Source organism: Herpailurus yagouaroundi, unplaced genomic scaffold, assembly GCF_014898765.1.
Source record: "Herpailurus yagouaroundi ecotype Mexico unplaced genomic scaffold, PumYag 100, whole genome shotgun sequence".
NCBI lineage: Eukaryota > Metazoa > Chordata > Mammalia > Carnivora > Felidae > Herpailurus > Herpailurus yagouaroundi.
Window position 1 is genome coordinate 36616084 of NW_024412391.1, and position 22759 is coordinate 36638842.

At 35.0% G+C, this 22759-nt stretch overlaps 1 protein-coding gene and 1 pseudogene across 11 annotated transcripts in view; one reads left to right on the top strand and one right to left on the bottom strand.

Annotated features, from left to right (window-relative positions):
- SEPTIN7 (septin 7) overlaps positions 1 to 22759 on the bottom strand; it is a 118920-nt gene that overhangs the window by 48405 nt on the left and 47756 nt on the right. For all 11 annotated transcript variants that reach the window (XM_040472259.1, XM_040472260.1, XM_040472258.1 and 8 more), the window contains one exon: positions 2525 to 2631. In XM_040472259.1, coding sequence (XP_040328193.1) covers positions 2525 to 2631 — 107 coding nt within the window. The remainder of the gene's footprint in view (positions 1 to 2524; positions 2632 to 22759) is intronic.
- Positions 3842 to 4358, top strand: LOC121028492 (peptidyl-prolyl cis-trans isomerase A-like; annotated as a pseudogene).

A 22759-nucleotide genomic window follows, 5' to 3' on the forward strand; every position in this document is an offset into this window, starting at 1 on the left:
ACTTTTAAAACGTAAAAAACAAAAAAATCCCTTCTCTTAAGTATCCCTTACCAGTTAGCATCAGATCAATCAGCCTTATAGCTTATAGAGGCATTTTCTATGTTATTTTAACTACTTTCATATATTAATAATTATGATGAAGAGAGGACTTCACTGATCAAATCATTTTTTTGAGAGACAGAACACACACATGAGCAGGGGAAGGGCAGAGAGAGAGGAACAGAGAGAATCTAAAGCAAGCTCCAGTCTCAGCACAGGGTCTAATGCGGGGCTCGATCCCACAATCCTGGGACCATGACCTGAGCCGAAATCACGAGTTGGATGCTCAACCGACTGAGCCACCCAGGTGCCCCTCTGACCAAATAATTTTGTCTAAATTGCCTAATTGGGAAAGCTATTTCCTTATGTAAGATTTTTAGAGAAAAAGGTGAAAAAATAAAAAACAAACAAGAAACCACCTGACAATTTGCTGGATGAAACGTTATTAAAAAGGGAGATGCAGTAAAGGAAAGCTAACTGACCTGTTAAGAACTGGTTAACCTATGAAACCAGCATGTACTAAGTATCAGTAGTATAGGGACAGGATAGCTTGACAGGATACATACTAAACCAGACTGTTTAGATTTGTATCCTAGTTCTGTCACTCTAACTACGTGATCTCGGGGATATGGCCATATCCATACCTAAATTTCCACATTTATATAATGGGGGTAATACTACTACTTACCTCTTAAAGTCATTGTAAGAATTAAATAAGTTAATGTACCTAAACTGCCTGGAATAGAACCTGGAAGACGTTAATGACTTACTAATGTGAACCTGGCATTACACAACACGCCAGAACTACAAAGAGGATTCAGAAAATTTCCTCACCAACAGGAATTACCAAAAACACTACTGGCAGGTACATGAGCATTAAGATCCAACATATTTTAGACTAAATATTCTTGAACTTAGGAATCTACACTGAGGGGCTCCTTTAACATTTCTACATACACAGTTTCTTTATCTCGAGTTTAAACACCTAAATTAAAAGTTTCTCTTCTTGCTTAGGGTTGAAATGGCCAACACTGATCATCAAATAAATAAACAATTTAGTGTCAAGTTTTCAGAACACATTTTTGTAAGTAATGTGAAATTTCAAGCTCTAGGAAGGATACAGAAAAAAAAATTTTAAAACAGAAAAAAACTGTAAAAAAAAAAAAAAAAAAAAGAAAAGAAAAGAAACAGAAGATTCACTTCACAGAATTACTTCTTAGGGATCTAATTACTAAACTGCATCTTATAGTATGATATACATGAGTTTCTATCCAGAAATTCTAGGCTGTCCTTCCACCTTATGCATTAGGCTAATCACTACCAATCCTTCAAATCCAGCCCCAGCCTTAATAAAGCCTGCTCCAGCCAGAATTGTTCACTCCTTTCCTCTTTGCTTATGTGTTATGTATTACTACTGCCATCAATCCACCAACAATTTCTTCACTCAATAGTTTAGAGGAGTGCTGTCCAACAAAAATGTAATGTGAGCCGTGTAAGTAACTTAAAACTTTCAGGAGCCATTTTAAAAATAACAAGTGAAATTAATGTACTTTAATATAACCAAAATATTATCATTGCAAAATGTAAACAATTATTAATGGGATCCTTTATATTCTTTTTTACATACTAAACTGTCAAAACCTGGGATGTATTTTATAATGCATAACATCTCCATTTGGACTATCTACATTTTAAGAGCTCAACAAGCACATGTGGCTACTGGCTACTGTACTGAACAGTACAGATCTGGAGCCTAGATTATTCTATCATATGAAGTGTGGTCTATGGGTCAGCAGTATCAGCATCACCTAAGATTTTGTCAGAAATGCAAAATCTCAGTCCACCTCAAACCTACTAACACAGGGACTAAATTTAACAAGCTCCCCAAGGTGACCTGAATGCACATTAAAGACTGTGAAGTACGACATAACAAATTGCTACTGCCATTCATCTATCATGTGGTACTACGCCACTAATACAGAACACAATATTAAATAATAATGGCTTCTCCACAAATCATGTTTTCTCTACACTGTCCAACAGAACATTATGCAATAGTGGAAATACACCTATATTTCCCAAAATGGTAACCACCTGCCACATATGTCTATTGAGTACTTGAAATGTGGCTGGTGTAACTAAGAAACTGAATTTTAAATTTTAATTAATTTTATTCAAACTCAAAATAGCTAAATATGGCAAGTAGCTACCATGTTGGACAGCATAACTCTAGGGTGTTATTTACTACATCCCAGTATAATCTCTAGGAGACTCCTAGGGACAAATTTAGAAGGTCTAATCAAGACAATTTCTCTAATTACCTGTGCTTGCTCTCTCTCCTTTTAACCAACCATCATATTTACCACTTTATATCGGCTGAGACCAAATATAAAACCTATCTCTAGGGAAGCATAATAAAAGTTATAGCATGTGTTTTGAGTGTGTTACTACTACTCCAGCTTATCATCAATTATAGCATACATACCTGTACAGTCTTTTTTATTCTATGAGATGGACCTGGATACTCTGGAGAATATAAATCTGTGAGGAATAATGAGTTGATTAATGTTGACTTCCCCAGTCCAGATTCACCTAAAAGAAATGGTGGGGAGGAAATGTGTTAAATTCAGTCACTTTATGAACCTTAAATATTCAACCAATACTATAATCAAACTTGCTTTAAGCAAGCAGTTCTTGGTGGAACAAAGAAGTAACGTTAGGAAACATACTATAAAGACTCCCAATTAGAATAAGTTCTTTCTCTTCATTTCGTTCTCTATCAAAGTAGACTAAAGTTTCCAACAATTCTTTTTAGATCTGTAATTCTACAATCTGTGTTCTTTAAAAGTAATTTATCTAATACAATATTCTCCACTTTTAACAGTAACATATTCCTAGACACCAAAAGCTAGTCATGAAAGAAACATTCAAGTTGGATTATACACTGCTGCTTCAGTACAATAAAGCATAAAAGAAGTTAGGTGTAAACATTTATTAATAATTAATGACCCAAAAATAAATCATACACCTATAAAAAGTAGAAATCTGTTAATGAAAAGAAAACTTAATCACAATGTATCTTAACATAAAGGGACCCACAAAAAGTATTTCCAACTTATTCACTCATATATCAGCCTAAGTGTAAGGGGTACCTTTCCGTAAACCATATTCCAAAAACATCCTAGGTAATGACTTTTTTATAGTACTTCTGATTGAGGTAGGAGGCAGGAATGGAGGAAGGTAGGACACAACTTCCACTAAGATTGACATATGCTCCTTTGACTGTCCATGTCAAGTTTGGTATAACACACCAAATATATGGTTAATTTTTACGAAAATATAAATAACTTCAAGGTATACATAATACAAGGTTAAATAAATTAAAAATAATACTATAATTATCCATGAATACAGCACAAGTTAAAGAATCTAGCAGTTAGCTTAATAGGCACCTTTAGCCTAAATAACTGATGTCAAAATATTAACCTTACTATTTCTGTCTAGGTTGATAGTTTTATAATGACTCTCAAGAAAGGTAAGATTCATTCTGGTTGTTGGGGCTTACAACAATGAGGGGATGTCATATGAATGAAGGGATGTCATTTTTTTCTAGATGTAAAAATTACAGAAATTTCTAAGACGAAGGAAAAAAAATTGTAGGTTCTTCATAATCGCTTCTTTCTTAACTCATATACTGAATAAAGGAGTAAAGACTCGAATAAAACCCAAGCACATGAGGAAAATTGGAAATATCTAGGCCTTGTAGACACTGCTGCCCTAGAGCTACCTGAATTGCCCAGCGATGGTCAACTCCACTGTGTTCTCTGACATTACGATGGACAGCAAACCCTTGGGCTGCCATCTCTTTCGAGCTGCTTGCAGATAAAGTACCAAAGACAGCAGAGAACTTACATGCTTTGAGCACTGGAGAGAAAGGATTTGGTTATAAAGGTCCCTGCTTTCACAGGATTATTCTAGGATGTATGTGCCAGGATGGTGACTTTCTATGACATAATGGCACTGGTGGCAAGTCCATCCAGGGGGAGAAATTTGATGATGAAAATTTCACCTTGAAGCACATGGGTCCTGGCATCTTATCCATGGCAAGTGCTAGACCCAATGCAAACGCTTCCCAGTTTTTCATCTGCACTGCCAATACTGAGTGGTTGGATGGCAAGCATGTTGGATGGCAAGCCTTTGGCAAGGTGAAAGAGGATATGAATGTTGTGGAAGCCATGAAACCCTTTGGGTCCACGAATGACAAGACCAGCAAGATCACCACTGCTGACTATGGACAAATCTAATAAACTTATGTTTTATTAAGAATATATATATACACACACACACACACACACACACATATATATATACACATATATATATACACACACACACACATATATATATATAAAAAACACTTTTCTTATTTAGAAGCATAAATGAGAAATGAGTACTTGTATAAATATTTTGGGATGTTAAATGTAAAAGTACACTATATTAAAAAATTAACACTGTACTGACTAAAACTATGTTTAGACTTTATTTATTTATTTATTTATTTATTTATTTAGTTTATTTGTTTGTTTGTTTGTTTGGTGGTAAGGGGTAGAGGAACAAGAGGAAGTAGGACAAAATGAAAGTAAAGATGAAGGGGGAAAAAAGCCTGAAAGGCAACACATCAAAATGTTAATAGTGGTTGCAGTTAAGATTTTTTTCTTAGCTTTCTACATTTCTCTGTGCTTTAAATTTCCTTCACTAACTTTATTTTACTTTTATAATTTAAAAAGCATTCTTGACTGGCATCAGCAAAACGACTAAGAAGTTCCAAACCCTCACAGAAACTGGATTAATTAATCCTACAGGAGCTCTGGAAAAAGTCAAAGATTTAGGGCAACCAAGCAAATAAATGCCCAGTCGATACAATGCCATGAATAGTAAAGTTCATGTCATTTTCATTTGTTATTGCTTTTTTATCTATATGGTACGTCTGGGTCTCAAGGAGATAGCACAGTTCGACATCCTTCCCTCAAACCAGAAGGCATAGAACCAACTTTACTTAAAACATTCTAACCTAGGGGCGCCTGGGTGGCGTAGTCGGTTAGGCGTCCGACTTCGGCCAGGTCACGATCTTGCGGTCCGTGAGTTCGAGCCCCGCGTCGGGCTCTGAGCTGATGGCTCGGAGCCTGGAGCCTGTTTCCGATTCTTTGTCTCCCTCTCTCTCTGCCCCTCCCCCATTCATGCTCTGTCTCTCTCTGTCCCAAAAATAAATAAACGTTGAAAAAAAAATTAAAAAAAAAAAAACATTCTAACCTCTCTAGGGTCTGCCAGAGGGTCTGGTCCCTGTCTCATCTAATTGCAATTTTAGGTGGAAGAAGCACTGGACTCCAATGCTGAAAGTTGAAAGGGTACTACAAACCCATGGGTACCTAGAGCAGAAAATTATGGGTGTACAGATAGACTACTTAAGGCCCTGAGGATCTGCGAGAGTGAGACACTTTGGACAATTAAGAAGTTAAAAGCAGCCATGTACACAGAGGGAATTGAGAAACCACAAATAGGTCCAGGCCAAACTTTAAGTGAAAGCTGATCTCTAGGCTCAGAACATGCCCAGCTAATCATCAGATGAATGCCCTGACATATAGCCAGTCTGCAAAGACTGGGAAGGTGACTGTTTCTCCAAATGCACATTTTCAACAACAAAAATCACAAGGCATGCAAAGAAGAAGAAAAAACAAAGCCCAGAGAAAGGAACAAAACAAATTCCCAGGAACCATGCCCGAAGCAGCACAAATATAGGTTTTACTTAGATGAGGACTTTAAAAATCAAGAAATTGTAAAAAGGAACCGAACAAAAATTCTGGAGCTGAAAGATACAATAATTGAATTGAGAAATTCACTAATGAGGTTCCATAGCACAATTAAGCAGGCTGAAGAAAGAATCTGAAAACTTGAAGACAGGACAAATAAAATGACTGAGTCTAAGGAAAAGAAAGAAAAAAGAAGTAAACACAGCTTAAAGGATTCATGGGACACGATCTATGGACCAGTCATGGGAGTTTCAGGAAAAAGAATGAAGGGTGCCAGGGTGGCTCTCTTGGTTAAGCATCCGACTTCAGCTGAGGTCATGATCTCACAGTTCTTGAGTTTGAACCCTGCATCAGGATCTGTCAGTGCAGAGCGTGCTTCAGATCCTCTCTCCCCCACCTCTCTCTCTGACCCTCCCCTGCTTATGCTCTCTCTTTCTCTCAAAAATAAACATTAAAAAAAGAAAGAATGAGAAAAGATCAGAGATAATGGAGGGGAAAAAAAAACAAAAATTTTTCCAAATTTGATGAAAGGCATAAAACTACAAATCCAAGAATCTCAACAAACGCATAGCAGGATAAGCACATGATGACCAACGCTGAGACAAACTGATGAAAGCCAAAGACAGAGAATCCTAAAAACAGCAAGAGAGAAGCAACATAACACATAGAAGGAATCCCCAGTAAGATTTTAGCCAATTTCTCAGTAGAAAACTTGAAGGCCTGATGGCAGTGTGATAATACAACTGTCAATTGAGAATTCTGTATCTGGCAAAACTGTGCTTAGAAACTGAAGAGGGGCACACCTGGGTGGCTCAGTTGGTTGAGCAACCAACTTCAGCTTAGGTCATGATCTTGCAGTTTGTGAGTTCAAGCCCCGCGTCAGGCTCTGTGCTGACAGCTCAGAGCCTGGAGCCTGCTTCAGATTCTATGTCTCCCCCTCTCTCTACCCCTCCCCTGCTCACGCTCTGTGTCTGTCTCTCAATAATAAAGGTTAAAAAAAAAAAAAAAAGAAAGAAATTGAAGTAGAAATTAAAATATTCCCAGATAAACAAAAACTAAGGAAATTCATTAATTTCACACTCTACAAGAAATGCAGAAGGGAGTCCTTCAGGTAAAAAGGAAAGGACCCTAGACAGTAACTCAGAGCCAAATGAAGATATAAAAATCTCCAGTAAAGGTAAATGCATGATCAAATATACAAACCAGTATTAGTCATAATTTTGGTTTGTAATTCCATTTCATTTTATGTAACATTTTGTTTAAAGACATAGTTTGTGACATCAATAATAAAGAGTGGGAGAAGGGCTGTCTATGAGCAGTTTAAGTATACAAATAAAATTAAGTTGGTATAAATTCAAATTAAATTATTATAACAGGATGCTATATATAATCTCTATAGCCACAAGGGAAATATCTATAGAATATACAAAAAAAAAAAAAAAAAAGGAAATGAGAAAGAATTTATGTGGCACTACAAAAAAATCCACTGAACACAAAAGAAGGTAGTAAATGAGGAAATGAATATACAAAAGCTGTAAGACAGAAAAAAAAACAATAAAATGACAAAAGTTCAGTTCTTCATTATCAGTAGTTACTTAACAAGTGGATTAAACTCTCCAAAGGCATACTGCCAAAATTGCTTAAAAAACATGATTGAACAATATGCTACCTGTAAGATACACACATGCACAGGTGAAAGTAAAAGTTTAATAAATATATTCTGTGTAAGCAGTAACCAAAAAGTGAGGTGACTATACTCATATCAGACAAAACAGACTTAAGTCAAAAAATGTTACAAAAAGAAAGGATATTATACATTGATAAAAAGGTAAACTCACAAAGTCAACATTAGAATTATAAACGTATATACACCAAACACCAAAATATATGAAGCAAACACTGACAAAATTGAAAGGGAAAACAGTTTACAATACTAGTTGGAGACTTCAATACTTCACTTTCAGTAATGGATAGAAGGACCAGACAGGGGTGCCTGGGTGGCTCAGACAGTTAAGGGTCCAACTTTGGCTCAGCTTATGATCTCACAGTTCGTGGGTTCGAGCCCCATGTCAGGCTCTGTGCTGACAGCTCGGAGCCTGGAACCTGCTTTGGATTCTGTGTCTCCCTCTCTCCGTCCTTCCCCTCCTCCTCTGTCTCTCTCTCTCTCTCAAAAATAAACATAAAGGAAAAAAAAAAAAAAAGGACCAGACAGAAGATAAACAAATAAACAGAGGATTTGAGCAACGCTGTAAAACAAACGGACCTGAAAAACATAGACAAAACATCACACCCAACATCAGAACACACATTTTCCTCAAGTGCACATGAAACATGCTCCAAGACTGAACATAAAACCAAACAAGTCTTAATACATTTAAAAAGACTACACTCATACAAAGTATCTTTGCCCATCACAATGGAATGAAACTAGAAATCAAAAACAGAAGGAAAATGGAAAAATTAACAAATAGGTGAAAATTAAACAACACTCAAACTAATGGATCATAATAGAAATCACAAGGGAAATTAGAAAATACTATGAAACAAAAGAAAATGAAAACAACATACCAAAACTTAAGATACAGAAAAAATCAGTGCTAAGGAGAATTTATAACTGTAAACACACAAAAATAGATTTGAAATTAACAGTCAAATAAATCAAATCAAATAAATAACAGAAATACAGAGAAAACTCAACAAACCCAAAAGTTGGTTCTTGGTAAAGATCAACAAAATTAACAAAGCTTTACCTGGACTGATTGAAAATAAATGAAAGACAACGCAAGTTACCAAAATCAGAAAAGGAAGTGTGGTTTACAAAATAAAAAGGATTATAAGAATACTATGGGGTGCCTGGGTGGCTCAGTCGGTTGAGCGTCCGATTTCGGCTCAGGTCATAATCTCATGGTTTGTAGGTTTGAGCCCCGCATTGGTCTCTGTGCTGACAGCTCAGAGCCTGGAGTCTGCTTAGCATTCTGTGTCTCCCTCTCTCTCTGCCCCTCCTCTGCTCATGCTCTTTCTCTCTCACAAAAATAAACAAACATTTAAAAAAGTTAAAAAAAAAAAGAATACTATGAACAACTGTATGCCAAAAAACTAGATAACCTAGATGAAATACACAGATTAGAAATATACAACCAAGACTAACTCATAAAGAAACAGCAAATCTGAACAGACCTATAACCAGTAAACTGAATCAGTAATCAAAAACCTCCCTCAAAAAGAAAAGCCCTAATACCAAATGGCATCATTAGTGAACCCTACAACACGTTTATATCAGAAGTAACACCAATCATCCTCACACTCTCCCAAAAAACTGAAGAGAGAACATTTACAAACTCATTCTATTTGGCCAGCATTACCCTGATACCAAAGCTGGACAAACACACAAGACATTGGATTTGGCAATGATTTTTTGAACCTTTCCTTGAATCAAGACATGCAACAAAAGAAAAACAAACTGACCATCAAAATTTAAACCTCTGTGCATCAAAGGGAACTATCAGATAAGCCATAGGAGATATTTGCATATCATAAGTGTGATAAGGGATTAATATTCCCAGTACATAAAACTCCCACAATTCAAAAACAAAAAAAAAAAATCCAATTTTAAAATGGGCAAAGGTCTTGACTAGACATTTCTCCAAAGACAATATATTAAAGGCCAATAAACACATTAAGAGATGCTCAACATTACTAGTCATCAGGGAAATGGAAATCAAAACCACAATAGTATCATTTCACGTCCATTACAATGGCTATTAACAAAAAACAAAAGAAAAACAAAAACAACACAAAAAACAGAAAAAAAGTATTAGTGAGGATGTACAAGTTGAAGCCCTAAGGCATTCTGGTGAGAATGCTAAATGGCACAGCCAATGTGGAAAATGGTATGATAATCCATCAAAAATTTAAGCATATGATTACCATATGACCCAACAATTCTACTTCTATTATATATCCAGAATAACTGAAAGCAGAGAACTGAACATTTGTACACCAATGTGCACCGTTAATTACTCACAATAATCAAAAAGTGGAAACCCAAATGTCCATCAATGGATAAGTGGATAAACAAAGTATATATATGTATACAATGAAATATTATTTGCCCTTAAAAAGGAATGAAATTCTGATATATACTACAACACGGATAAACACTGAACACATCATAGTAAGAGAAATCGGTGAGACACAAATGGATAACTATTTTATGACTCCACTTACATGAGGTACCTAGAACAGTCAAATTCATAGAGACAGAAAGTAGAATAGTGGTTAGTGGGGACTAGGAAGAATGAAGAGTTATTATTTAATGCATGTGGAGTTTTAGTTTGGGCTGATGAAAAAGTTCTAGAGATCAACAGTTGTTGGTGATAGCTGCGCAACAGTGTGAAAGAACTCAATGCCACTAACAGTAGCATGGGGTCAATGGCATGAGTTAATAATTGTTGAAGTTCCACTTCCATGTTTCGAGTTTTTAATATTAAGAGTAATACATGCATGTGTACATATATGTATGTGTTAGGTATACACATATGTGTATATATACTTTTTAATCTATTTTATAGTTCAACTATTACATTTTAATATTTATTTTTGATAGAGAGAGAGAGTCAAGTGGGGAAGGGGCAGAGAGAGGGGGAGACACACAATCTGAAGCAGGCTCCAGGCCAGAGCCCAACACAGGGCTCAAACTCAAGACCTGCGAGATCATGACCTGAGCCAAAGTCGGATGCTTAACCTACTGAGTCACCCAGGTGCCCCTCAACTATTACATTAAAAAAAATTTTTTTTAAATGGTTTTATTTATTTTTGAGACAGAGAGAGAGAGCATGAGCAGGGGAGGGGCAGAGAATGAGGGAGACACAGAATCTGAAGCAGGCTCCAGGCTCTGAGCTGTCAGCACATAGCCTGACGCAGGGCTTGAACTCACGGACAGTAAGATCATGACCTGAGCTGAAGTCGGACGCTTAACCGACTGAGCCACCCAGGCGCACCTCAACTATTACATTTTAAATGCTCCTAATGTTTGTATAAATTCAACAATAAAAAGTAAATGTAGTTTTTCCTTAAATATCTTCCAAATAATTCCTGCAATTCTCAAAATAACCTGTTATCAGTTCAATGTGTATTTTCCATGCTTTCTCTTTCACATGGGTAAACATGAATGCATATATATGAATGGGTTAAATACACAGATAAAAATTGACTCATTACATGCATATTATACTGTAATTTCCTTTAAAAAATTTTTTTAATGTTTGTTTATTTTTGAAGGAGACAGAGACAGACCGAGAGTGGGGGGTGGGGGCTAGACAGAGACAAACACAGAATCTGAAGCAGACTCCAGGTTCTGACCTTTCAGAACAGAGCCCGACATGGGGCTCACTCACGAGCTATGAGATCATGACTCAAGCTGAAGTCTAATGCTTAACTGAGCCACCCAGGCGCCCCTGTAATTTCCTTTTTAAAAATGCAACATACCTTTTTAAAAATGCAACTTTTCAATCAAAACATGTTGAGCTACCTTAACTTAGTAAGTGTCCAATACTCCACACTATAGCCATAATTTATTCATCCCTTCCTTTTAATGCACATGCAAGATCGGTTTTTTTTTTTGTTCCTATAAATAATGCTATAAAAATAAGTATCTATATATATATCTTTAAGTACTGTTAACTTGCAAATTATATCTTTGTATACTGCTATTTCTATTTGTCACATAAACTCCCAGAAATTAGATTTTGGATTCAAAGAATATGTACATTTTCAATTCTGATAAACAGGATACTTTCTCCAAAAAGTTGTACCAGTTAAAGCTGAAGAAAACTCCTAAGATTCATGAAGAATTGCATGATACTGTGTATGAGGATCCTTTGAGTGCACTAAATTTAAATTATGAACACAGAGGAAAAAAGTTGTAAAGATGATTGAAAAAAAAAATTGGGGGACATGTTTTAGAAAAGGAGAAAGAATGTAGGATAAACATAAAGAAGAAACAACATTCTCAAATGCAGGGCATCAAAGATTCTGGCAATATTGTTGTGTCCAGTACCTAGAAATGTAAAAATATGAAAGCCTACGAAAGAGTAAGAATAAGTCCTCTGATCCTTAGAAAAAACTGGGGTGGGTTTTTTTTTTAATATATAGTAAATGAGTTAACATATCTCAATTTCCCCCAGTCAGTTTACATTATCTTTCCTTAAGGTGGTCTTCTTTATTGTACTTGCCAAACAACTTTTTGAGATAGTTATTTACCATTGAGGAAAACGACCTCAGAGATATTAAGTGACTTGCCTAAGATAATGAAACATTTGGGTATTATGACTTAGACTAAAGTTCACCCAACCTTTTTTCCAAGTTCCCCCACAGTAATAAAGCTGGCTTAAGTATCTGGGGGAAAGAAATCTATCTATAAACAGATATTCACAGAAAAGGGGTTTTAATTCCAAATATTTTTACCTAGTGATTAAGGTACAGAAGTTCCCCAGGGTTTAAAGTAAGATAAACTTCAAAAAACTTTAGAAATATACAGGTTAAAAAAAAATCCTAAATTTTCCACTTAATGGATGTGCATGCAACATTTACCCCTGTAGGCAATCTCTTGGCTCAGTATGCTTATCAGCCAAATGAAGAGAACACTACTTATTGAGAATAAGGACTAAAAGAAATACAAATAAGCATCTAGTATACATTTTTTCATACAGTAATACTCAGGTTTTAAATTCAGAAAACTTCCCATCAAAGTCCAAATCGAGGTTTTATCCCTCTTCTTCACAAACATGATTTGTCAATGAAACTAATTCCCTCAGAAATGGCTACTTTAAAATATATGATCACACACCAAAAAAATCAAATTTGAAATTGTTTCATTAATACCAAGTGAAACCAACTTTTAAGTTTCTATAATTGTTAACATTTCTATTTTAGGCTGCTTACTTCCCACGTGGATCTTTATTACCATAATTACCTTGGAAAGGAATCTGATCAATTTCCTCAGCTAAGTTTAAGAAGAAGGTGGGTGTAAATTTCATATTTGGTAATTATATGGTCATAGCTGATTTAATACCCATAAGTTTCTTTCCTCTTTTACCATCACAAAGAAAAAACTTGAATGATACAGTAATTAAATTTGTATCTCTTATTATTTACAGGCTTGCCTTCAACCCTTCAACAAATGCTCACAGGAAGTTATTTCATAGTCGGTAAATAAAATATACAATGAAAATACATAATAAAGTTGAGTATGTATTTGATTCTAGAGAAGTTAGGCTCACGATTTTCCTATTAAAGGGCAAGACTAGTTGCTTTTTGTTTTTTGAGCAATTCTCGTTTTGGGAACAATGATCAAGATTGCTCCCTTAATTCTAAATAGTATGTATCTTACACTACTATAAAACTTCAACATATTGTCTGTTTTTTTTGTACTCAAAAAAATCAGAAAATACCTAACTATACTTTCACTTATGATTTTTCCCTCAGTGAATTTTTTTCTCTATCTTCATTGAAAACTCTCATCACTGACTACATGAAGTAGTCGTAGCTTGTATACCCTAAAACTAAAACTTAGCTTTGGTCAATTATCGGGCAGGAGGTAACTTCCATCCATTCCTAGACAACTCATATTGAAATTAAACCTCAATTCTTATGTCGTATCCCTGAAGGCTGGTTATAATATCAAAAGACAGGTAAACATTTCAGGAAACTTTACCAAGAGTTACAGAGTAAACAATATAGAGTATCACTTGGTCAAGGAAAAGATTTTCAGAATCCAGTTCAACACTGTTCAGATATAACTGGTGTTTCTCTAGCTCTCATCTCCACATTTATGCTTGTAGTTGCTTCTAAGTTGTTTAGACTTGTTTCCAAGCTGTTCTAAAAAAAAATTATTTTTAAAAAACTGCTCAATTTCTTCAATTCTGACATACACATTTCCCTCATCGACACTTCTAAAAAGGAACAACTCTCATAGTCAAAATGTTTATTTCCTGTCCTATTTATTTTTTCAGCATCTTTTTTTTTAAATCATTTCATTTTTTCCTCATGATAAGTGTACTCTTTAATCCACACCCCTTATTTCCCCCATCCCCTCATCCGCCTCCCCTCTGGTAATCATAAGTTTGTTCTTTACAGTTAATAGTCTATTTCTTGATTTATCTTTTTTTTTTTTTTACCTTTGCTCATTTGTTTTGCTTCTTAAATTCCACATGTGAATAAGACCATATGGTATTTGTCTTTATCTGACTTATTTCACTTAGCATTATACGTTCTAGTTTTAGCCATGTTGTTGCAAATGTCAAGGTTTCATTCTTTTTTATGGCTGAATAATATTCCAGAGTGTGTGTGACACACATGGATAAAGAAGTGTGCTGTGTATATGTGTGTATAGATCTGTGTGTATACACACACACACACACATATACTTTTACATATACAGATAAAGATGTGTGTGTGTGTGTGTGTGTGTGTGCATATACACAACACACTTCTTTATCCATTCATCTACAATCCATGGCAATTGTAAGTAACGCTGCTGTAAATGTAGGGGTGCACATATCTCTTTGAATTTGTGTTTTCATATTTTTTAGGTAAATACCCAATGTACAATTACTGGACTGTAGCGTAGTCCTATTTTTAACTTTCTGAGGAACCTCCACACTGTCTTCCACAGTGGCATCACCAGTGTGCATTCCCACCAACAGCGCATGAGGATTCCTTTTTCTCCACATCCTCACCAACAGTTGTTGTTTCTTGTGTGTCTGAGTTTAGCCATTCTGACAAGTGTGGTGATATCTCATTGTGGCTTTGATTTGTATTTCCCTGATGATGATGCTGAGCATCTTTTCATGTGTCTACTGGCCATGTGGATGTCCTCTTTGGAGAAATGTCTGTTCATGTTTTCTTCTCATTTTTAATCACATTACTTTTTTGGGTATTGAGTTCTATTAGTTCTTTATGTATTTTGGATACTAACCCTTTACTGAATATGTCATTTGCAAATATCTTCTCCCATGCAGCAGGCTGCCTTTTAATTTTGTTGACTATTTCCTTCGCTCTACAGGAACTTTTTATTTGCATATAGTTTATTTTTGTTTTTGTTTCCCTTGCTTCAGGAGACACGTCTAGAAAAATATTGCTACAACCGATGTAAGAGATTACTGCCCACGATCCCTTCAAGGATTTTTATGGTTTCAGGTCTCACGTTTAGGTCTTTAATCCATTTTGAGTATATTTTTGTATATGCTGAAAGAAAGTAGTCCAGTTTCATTCTTTTGCCATCTAGCTGTCCAGTTTTCCCAACATTATTTATTGAAAAGACTTTTTCCCAATGTATACTGATTCCTCCACTGTCAAAGATTAATTAACCAAATAATTGGAGGTTTATTCCTGGATTTTCTGTTCTATTTCACTGATCTATGTGTCTTTTTTATTATAGTACCATCCTGTTTCAATTACTACCACTTTGAAATAGAGCTTGTAATCTGGAATTGTGATACCTCCAGTATTTTTCTTTTTCAAGACTGCTTTCGCTATTCAAGGTCTTATGGGGTTTCATACAAATTTTAGGATTTTTTGTTCTAATTCTATAAAAAATGCTGATATTCTGATAAGGACTGCATTAAATCTGTATATTGTTTTGGGCAGTATAGAAATTTTAACAATATTTGTTCTACCAGCTCATGAGCATGGAATATCTTTCAATTTCTTTGCGATGTCTTAAATTTCTTTCATCAGTGTTTGAGTTTCCAGAGTACAGGTTTTTTCACCTCTTTGGTTAAGTTTATTCCTAGAGAGGCGCCTGGGTGGCTCAGTCGGTAAGTGTCCAAATTCAGCTCAGGTCATGATCTCACGGTTCGTGAGTTCAAGTCCCGCAATCGGGCTCTGTGCTGACAGCTCAGAGCCTGGAGCCTGTTTCCAATTCTGTGTCTCCCTCTCTCTCTGCCCCTCTCCTGTTCATGCTCTCTCTCTCTCAAAAATAAACGAACATTAAAAAAATATTTTTAAAGAATTCGGTATTAGGTAATGTGTTCAACAGAGAATGAGAGAACCAGATGAAGGAATGTAAAGGTTGGTGGGGTAGCTGAGAGAGGTATGAGAACCTAAAGGGGAATACAGGAGAGAACCCAATACTGTGAAAAAGGAAGACTAAATGTTAGGTATGGAGGCCTTAATCCCTACAACTTCGTAAAGAAAGGAGGCAATGCTCTCACTGGTGATCTAGAAGGGAACCTCAGACATGTGTTGTGTGTTGTGGACCCAAGCTTTCTTTCCCTCATACTAGTATTTTCTACTTTCAAATCTTTCTAAAACAAACATGTATTTTTTCCTCATTGTGAATAACCAAAAAGCATACTGTAAAATAGGTAAAATTACAGAGAAACAAAATTCTAACAAGTCAAATTTGAGTCACCTAAAAATGAGGTATGTTACCATTTTGCTTTCAGATGTTTAAACATCCTCACCATGCACAAGGTCACAATCAATAATTCACAAGTAGGGTCCCATGTAGACAAGAAATCCATAACCATTTGACTAACAATGATTTCTTCCAATAATAATTTTTCTTTTACTTGCCCTGATAGACTTTAAGATCATATTGAAAACTGAAAACAATGTCAAATTCTGAATATATAATATCCTCAGAGAGCAATGTGAAATATTACATACTGCTTTGCATGAAATACAATTCTATAAATATTATTAATCACCTACTATGTACCAGGAACAAGGGATTAAAAGGGCAAAATAAGACAGAACTCCAAATCTCACTGAACTTACAGACTAGCAGGGAAGACAAACAAGTAAGCAAACGCTATGAGCTCTAGATTTAGGTACGTTTAGGATGGTAGAAAACACAGAAGAGTGACTTCTAAATCCGATGAGAGTTAAAGAAGGTTTCCAGAAAGAGGTGACAACAAAGCTGGATCTTGAAGGATAAATAAAACCTAGCAAAATAAAGGTACAGAAACAGAAGAAATCATAGAAAACAGAAGTTTGAGTCAATGCACTTTATCTGGGTAAAACACCTGTTTGGGCTTCAGCCCTACAGCCACTAAATCAGTCTCCAGGGCTAAGGCTTGGGAGCCACAAGTGATTCTGCTTTGCTGCCAGTGGTAGAGAACCACTGGCCTGCATACTGAGAGAGGAAGGCTTAAAAAAGGGGGGGGGGGGGGGGATTTAAGAGGAGGGAAGGGAAAAGTGAGAAGGAAAACTCTTAAGATAACTTTCAGAATTTTGGACAACTAGCAAAAACATATTATAGTGGTTATTAGTGCAGCATTTAACTTCAGGCTTTCCGGATGAGAACCTTACCTTTATAGCATGATTACAGTGAGTGAGCAAGATATTTGAATTATTTTCTCTCATCTCAACTTAACATAATACATGAACTGTGAGAAATAAACTAGGTAAGACATGTGAAACCTAAGCACAGTTGTACCAGTGTACACAGTAAGTACTCAATAAAAAGTACTTTTTCTCTGATATCATTTAATGAGATTAAAAATACAGGAAAATGTGAGAAGAAACAGGATGAATTAAGATAAGGACATTCTGAATTTAAGACCCGTTTCAAATTAAGAGTCAAAGATTTTACAAGAATACAGAATTAGAAGAATTAAAAGTCACTTAACAGCTTCAAATTACATCTTAAGGGTTTTAAAAGCCAACTTTAAAAGATGGGTATAAATCTTTAAAAGGCATGGATGACTTTAGAAAAATAGATACAAATTTATATACAAGTACTATTTTCCCTAAAGTGAGGAGAATTTGAATTTGAGACAGTTTTGAACATGGCTCCAGAGTCTGAGTCATGGGGTAGGTAGTAGCTTCTTGGAATGTTCTCTATGGGTAGTGCACTCCTCTTGTTCTTCACTTGTTCCTCCTAGCTGACATGTAAAGACGCTCAGAGCTGAATTAACCACCTTAGACTAATGAAGTATCTTGGGAAGAGAGAACATGCCAGCGAAGCAACAAACAAGGAAGTACCTAGGAACTGAGAACTTAAAGCGGAGCTATCACTTCAGTCTATTCAACTCTGGATTTTAAAATAGAGGCAGAGGGGCGCCTGGGTGGCGCAGTCGGTTAAGCGTCCGACTTCAGCCAGGTCGCGATCTCGCGGTCTGTGAGTTCGAGCCCCACGTCAGGCTCTGGGCTGATGGCTCGGAGCCCGGAGCCTGTTTCAGATTCTGTGTCTCCCTCTCTCTCTACCCCTCCCCCGTTCATGCTCTGTCTCTGTCCCAAAAATAAATAAATGTTGAAAAAAAAATTTTTTTTTTAAAAATAAAAAAAATAAAATAAAAATAAAATAGAGGCAGAAAAAATTTCTATCTTGTTCATACACTGGTATTTTAAAGTTCCATGATTTATAGTCAAATTTAATCCAAATAACAGTATTAACAAGATAAGCAAATATAACAACGAAAACCTAAAAGTCTCATTTCAGTAAGACAAAGAATTAAAAACACAAACTAGACAATATTAAAAAATACATTTTATGAATATTAATGCAACAAATAACATGTCATCAAAATATATATTATCATATATTAATCCAAGGAGACAACTGGGAATTCAGTGTTAAGTTTTTGCTGTGTTTCCTTAGATTGTACTAACTGTATCTCTCATTTAAAAACTTTGATTTATTTGAAAGTTTCATATGAAGACAAGAATAAAAACAGCAACAAAACTTTTAAAAACTGTATAAGGCATAACTTAGAAACAACGAGTTAACAGAATTTCCACAGTGAAAGACTAATAGACCACTCAGATACCAACAAACCAAGTGGTTTAAAAAATGGAAATGATCTGAATTAATACGCTTGATTCTCAAAAATAAATATAAAATTCCTACCCAGAGAATGAACATATTTTCCAGTTACCAACAGATTACTGACACAATCTGATCATATATTTGGCTACAAAGAAAATCAATCAATACTGAAAAATACAGAAATCTACAACATATTCTCTGACTACAATTCTGTTAATAGATATTAACAACAAAAGAATAACACAATCCGCCTGCCCATATAGATACAACATACTATCTTTCCTCAACTTCTCTTATCTGAAAAACCTCTCAAATACAAACAAAATGAGTACTACATATGAAAACCTAAGAGCTATGACTAAAGTGGTGTTCAGAGAAAAACTTGTGCTTAAATACGCCTGAAGAAAACAGATTAACCTTCAGAGTGGCTCTTGGTGAAACTGTAAACCAGTATAGCTTTTCTGACAAATACATACCATGGAATACAATACCACTTAATTCCAAAGAATGAGGTAGCTCCTTATGTACTGACACAGATGTATGTATTAAGTGATTGGGAAAAAACATTCACAGAACAGCACATATAGTATAGTATGGTATCATTTATATAAAAAAAATCTACATGGGAATCATTGACATACATGAAATTATAGAAAAATGCCAGAAGACCTGTAACAACTGAATCTTGTCACTAGAAAAGGGAATGGTACCAAAGGAGAAAGAAAAAGGAACTTCACTTTCTTATTAAATGCCTTTAGAATTTACAATTTTTAGAAAATATAGAACTTTTCTTTTTTGAGGAGGAATAGACATGTGATACATATGAGAATGGAGTACAAGGGTAAGGTTGGCAACAAAAGGACTCTACAGGGTCCTAGCATCAAAATAAATAAAAAGGGATGTTGAATGTAGTGAAGTGATGTCTGAGTTTGGACATTAAATTATTAATTCCTACTTACACTTAGTACAGCAATATTTACTTCCATGCCAAGATGTCAGATATCCTATAATCACAAGACAAATTATAACAGCCTTGTCCAAATATTCTCAAGGGTGACTTAGAACTACAATCAATCCTTGGGGCACCTGGCTGACTCAGTTGGTGAAGCGCATGACTCTTGATTTTGGGGTTGTGGGTCCTAGCCCCCCCGCTGGTATAGAGATTATTTAAAAATAAAATCTTAAAAAACAAAAACAAAAAAACTCTAATCAAATCTTGCTCATTGTGCTTTACTAAACGGAAAGCAGTAGTATCGCCAATGCAAAATAATAGAGAGCTATAATTCGTCCCATCAACTCACTCTAACATAGAATTAGTGGAAATGACCTCAATCAAATTTATCACTGTATTATTTAGGAAACATTTAATAACACAATTCAAAATTCTACATCCTATTTTATGAAAGCAAATTATTCAATAAAATATAAACAGAATGCCTATCTGCAACATTTTATATTTCTTCATATTTTATATTTTTTCTTTAGATGTATAAAATGTGTTAACATTTTTTATTTATTTATAACTAGTATCTTAGATCTGTTAAGTGATCCAAATTAACAACTATTTTATATTTGTTTGACTTTGAAATGCACCATATATATGTTCTGGAACAAAGTCATTATCTTTCCCTCATTTTACTGAACTTTAAAAACAAGTAACTGGATTTAAATTTTTTTCTGTCCTTGTTAAAACAAAATACTGCAATACTTACCATTAAAGATACTTACCATTAAATACTTTAAGAAAATTCTAAAATAAGAATAACTAACTAGAGTTCGTAATATTGTACCCATACTTTAATATCAGACACAGGTTAAAGTAACCTCTGTCCTCTTTGAAGTCTAGCCCATGAAAGCCATGCATATTCCATCATCATTCCAGAATATTCCACCTAAAGCCTAAGAATAAGACATTCATGAAATGTCTGTTCACAGGGTTTTGAAGAAAGTCACATCAATAATTATAATAGTTAAGGTCAGGTTCCCTTAGGTCCTTGTGATTATAAAGACCCTCAGAAGTCCTACAATAAAAGAGATGGTTTATCTTTGTTTTACTCAGCAGCTCCTCAACCTTGCAGCCTTAGATTGTTTCCCTCAACCTCCTAAAATATCTATTAACATCTAATACATGAACCATACTTTGAGATATTATACTGTGTAGTTCTTTGGTAAATTATTTTTCCTTAATCATAACATAATAATATAAATAATAGTATCGAGTTAGTTATAGTTAAGTAGAGCATACATAGTTTAAACCTTGAGGATTTTTCAATTGTATATAGCACATAAACATTAAGCAAAGATGCTCCTTAGTTTTATCAGTTAGAGGCTTGGAAAACACACTTCATTACACAAACTGTGTAATGAACACACATAATGTGGTTTTATTATCAACACCAATTTGCTAAATTACAAAGAGTCTCAGAACATTAGAACTGAAATAGTCCTTACAGATACAAATCAAACCATTTTAAACATTAGAAAATTAAGCCAAAGAGAAATTACCTGACTAATGCTAAGAGCGCAGTTAAGTGGCAGAGGAAGAACCAGAACATCTCTGTTGCAATCCCCAGCCCTGGGACTCTGTTCTTCATGTCAATCTGCTTCTAAAAGAACTCTCTGAGATTCTCCATGGGACTCTCCCCCTGGGGAGTTGCTTTCAAACTTATTTTACCATAGTTCACAGAAAACAAACAGACAAGCTTCCTCCAAACACACATTTTACATCAAAACCCAGTATACAGATCCACACAAGCATGTTTATCTGTATTTACAAATGTGTGTGCATATAAATTTAAAAGTTTCATGAAACAATATCTGTGTTAAGCAAAATGCACTCTATTTTCAAATCACTCCTATTTTTCATTTTTTAAAAAGGACTCACTAAATTGATGTTATAATCTAATTTGAAAAAACCTGTCAAGGAGGATTCAAAGCTTCATTCAGACTAGAATAATCTCATTCTCAACATCCTATAGCTTATCCATCCCAACAGCTATTTTTTGACGTACTATTACAACTGACAGAAAACACAGATATAAATAATTTCATTTTATGATTATTTATTGAACTGCTAAATTTTAGAACTCGGGACATCTTTACCCTCAAAAATTTAATTGTGTTGAGAAATAAGTTATAGCTAAACAAAAAGTACAGCGGGTATACATAAGGAACACTTGGGTATAGTTTGAGGAATCAAGGAAGACTTCACAGAGCAAGCAACATTTCACTGAGACATGCACAGGTATTAACCAAGCAAACCAGTGAACATCTAAATAATGCTTAGATTTGGAGTGGCTTTTTAAAAAGGTGGAATCTCCAACCTCTGGTTTAGCATTTGGACAAAGAGAAAAGAAAGTATAGGAGGATAAATAAGTTTAGGAGTAAGGAGGATAAAATTATTATTAGAGAAATAAAACACATCTACTAAAAGCAAACACGCAACTGAATACAGTTTTAACCGGAAAGGACACTATTTAAAAAAAAAAACAAAAAACCAAAGAGCCTACACAGACTATTTCACAAGTATCAAGGTTTGTTTTTTTTTTTCCCCTAAAAAAAACTGAAACTGGAAGTCACAGGCAATAAATTATAGGCAGAGATTTATTAAAGGTGAGGACATGGAATGCCACTGAGCAAACACATAAAGAAAGAGCCTTTATTCCCTCACATTAAAGGATTGGCTAATGTTTTGTTAAAATAAAATGGCTATGGCATTATCATTTTTGACTCCCTGCTCTGACAGGCTGCATTAACTGAACAAGTACACTTGCTGTCAGATAAGAGGGATTTATTATTTTGCATCTTGCTGTAATAAACAAACAAATCTGGATCCTAACTCCTTCTCTGTCACCAGGAGCTTAATGACATAGACCATGTCTTACTCATCTCTAGATTTTCAGGGACTAGCATAGCACCTGGTACTTTGTAGGTGGTAATTAAATTGTACTGAATAAATGAATGGGGAATGCAAAAATCTAAAGTATGGTAGGAGAGGTAAGACACGCAAACAAATAAGCATAATACAAGGTAGAATTTGATCAAGACCATGAATGAACTATCCAAGAATGATAAAATTTCAGAGAACTGAGAATCTCAGCAGCCTAGAAAAGAGATCACATTTCAATGAGGCTTTGAA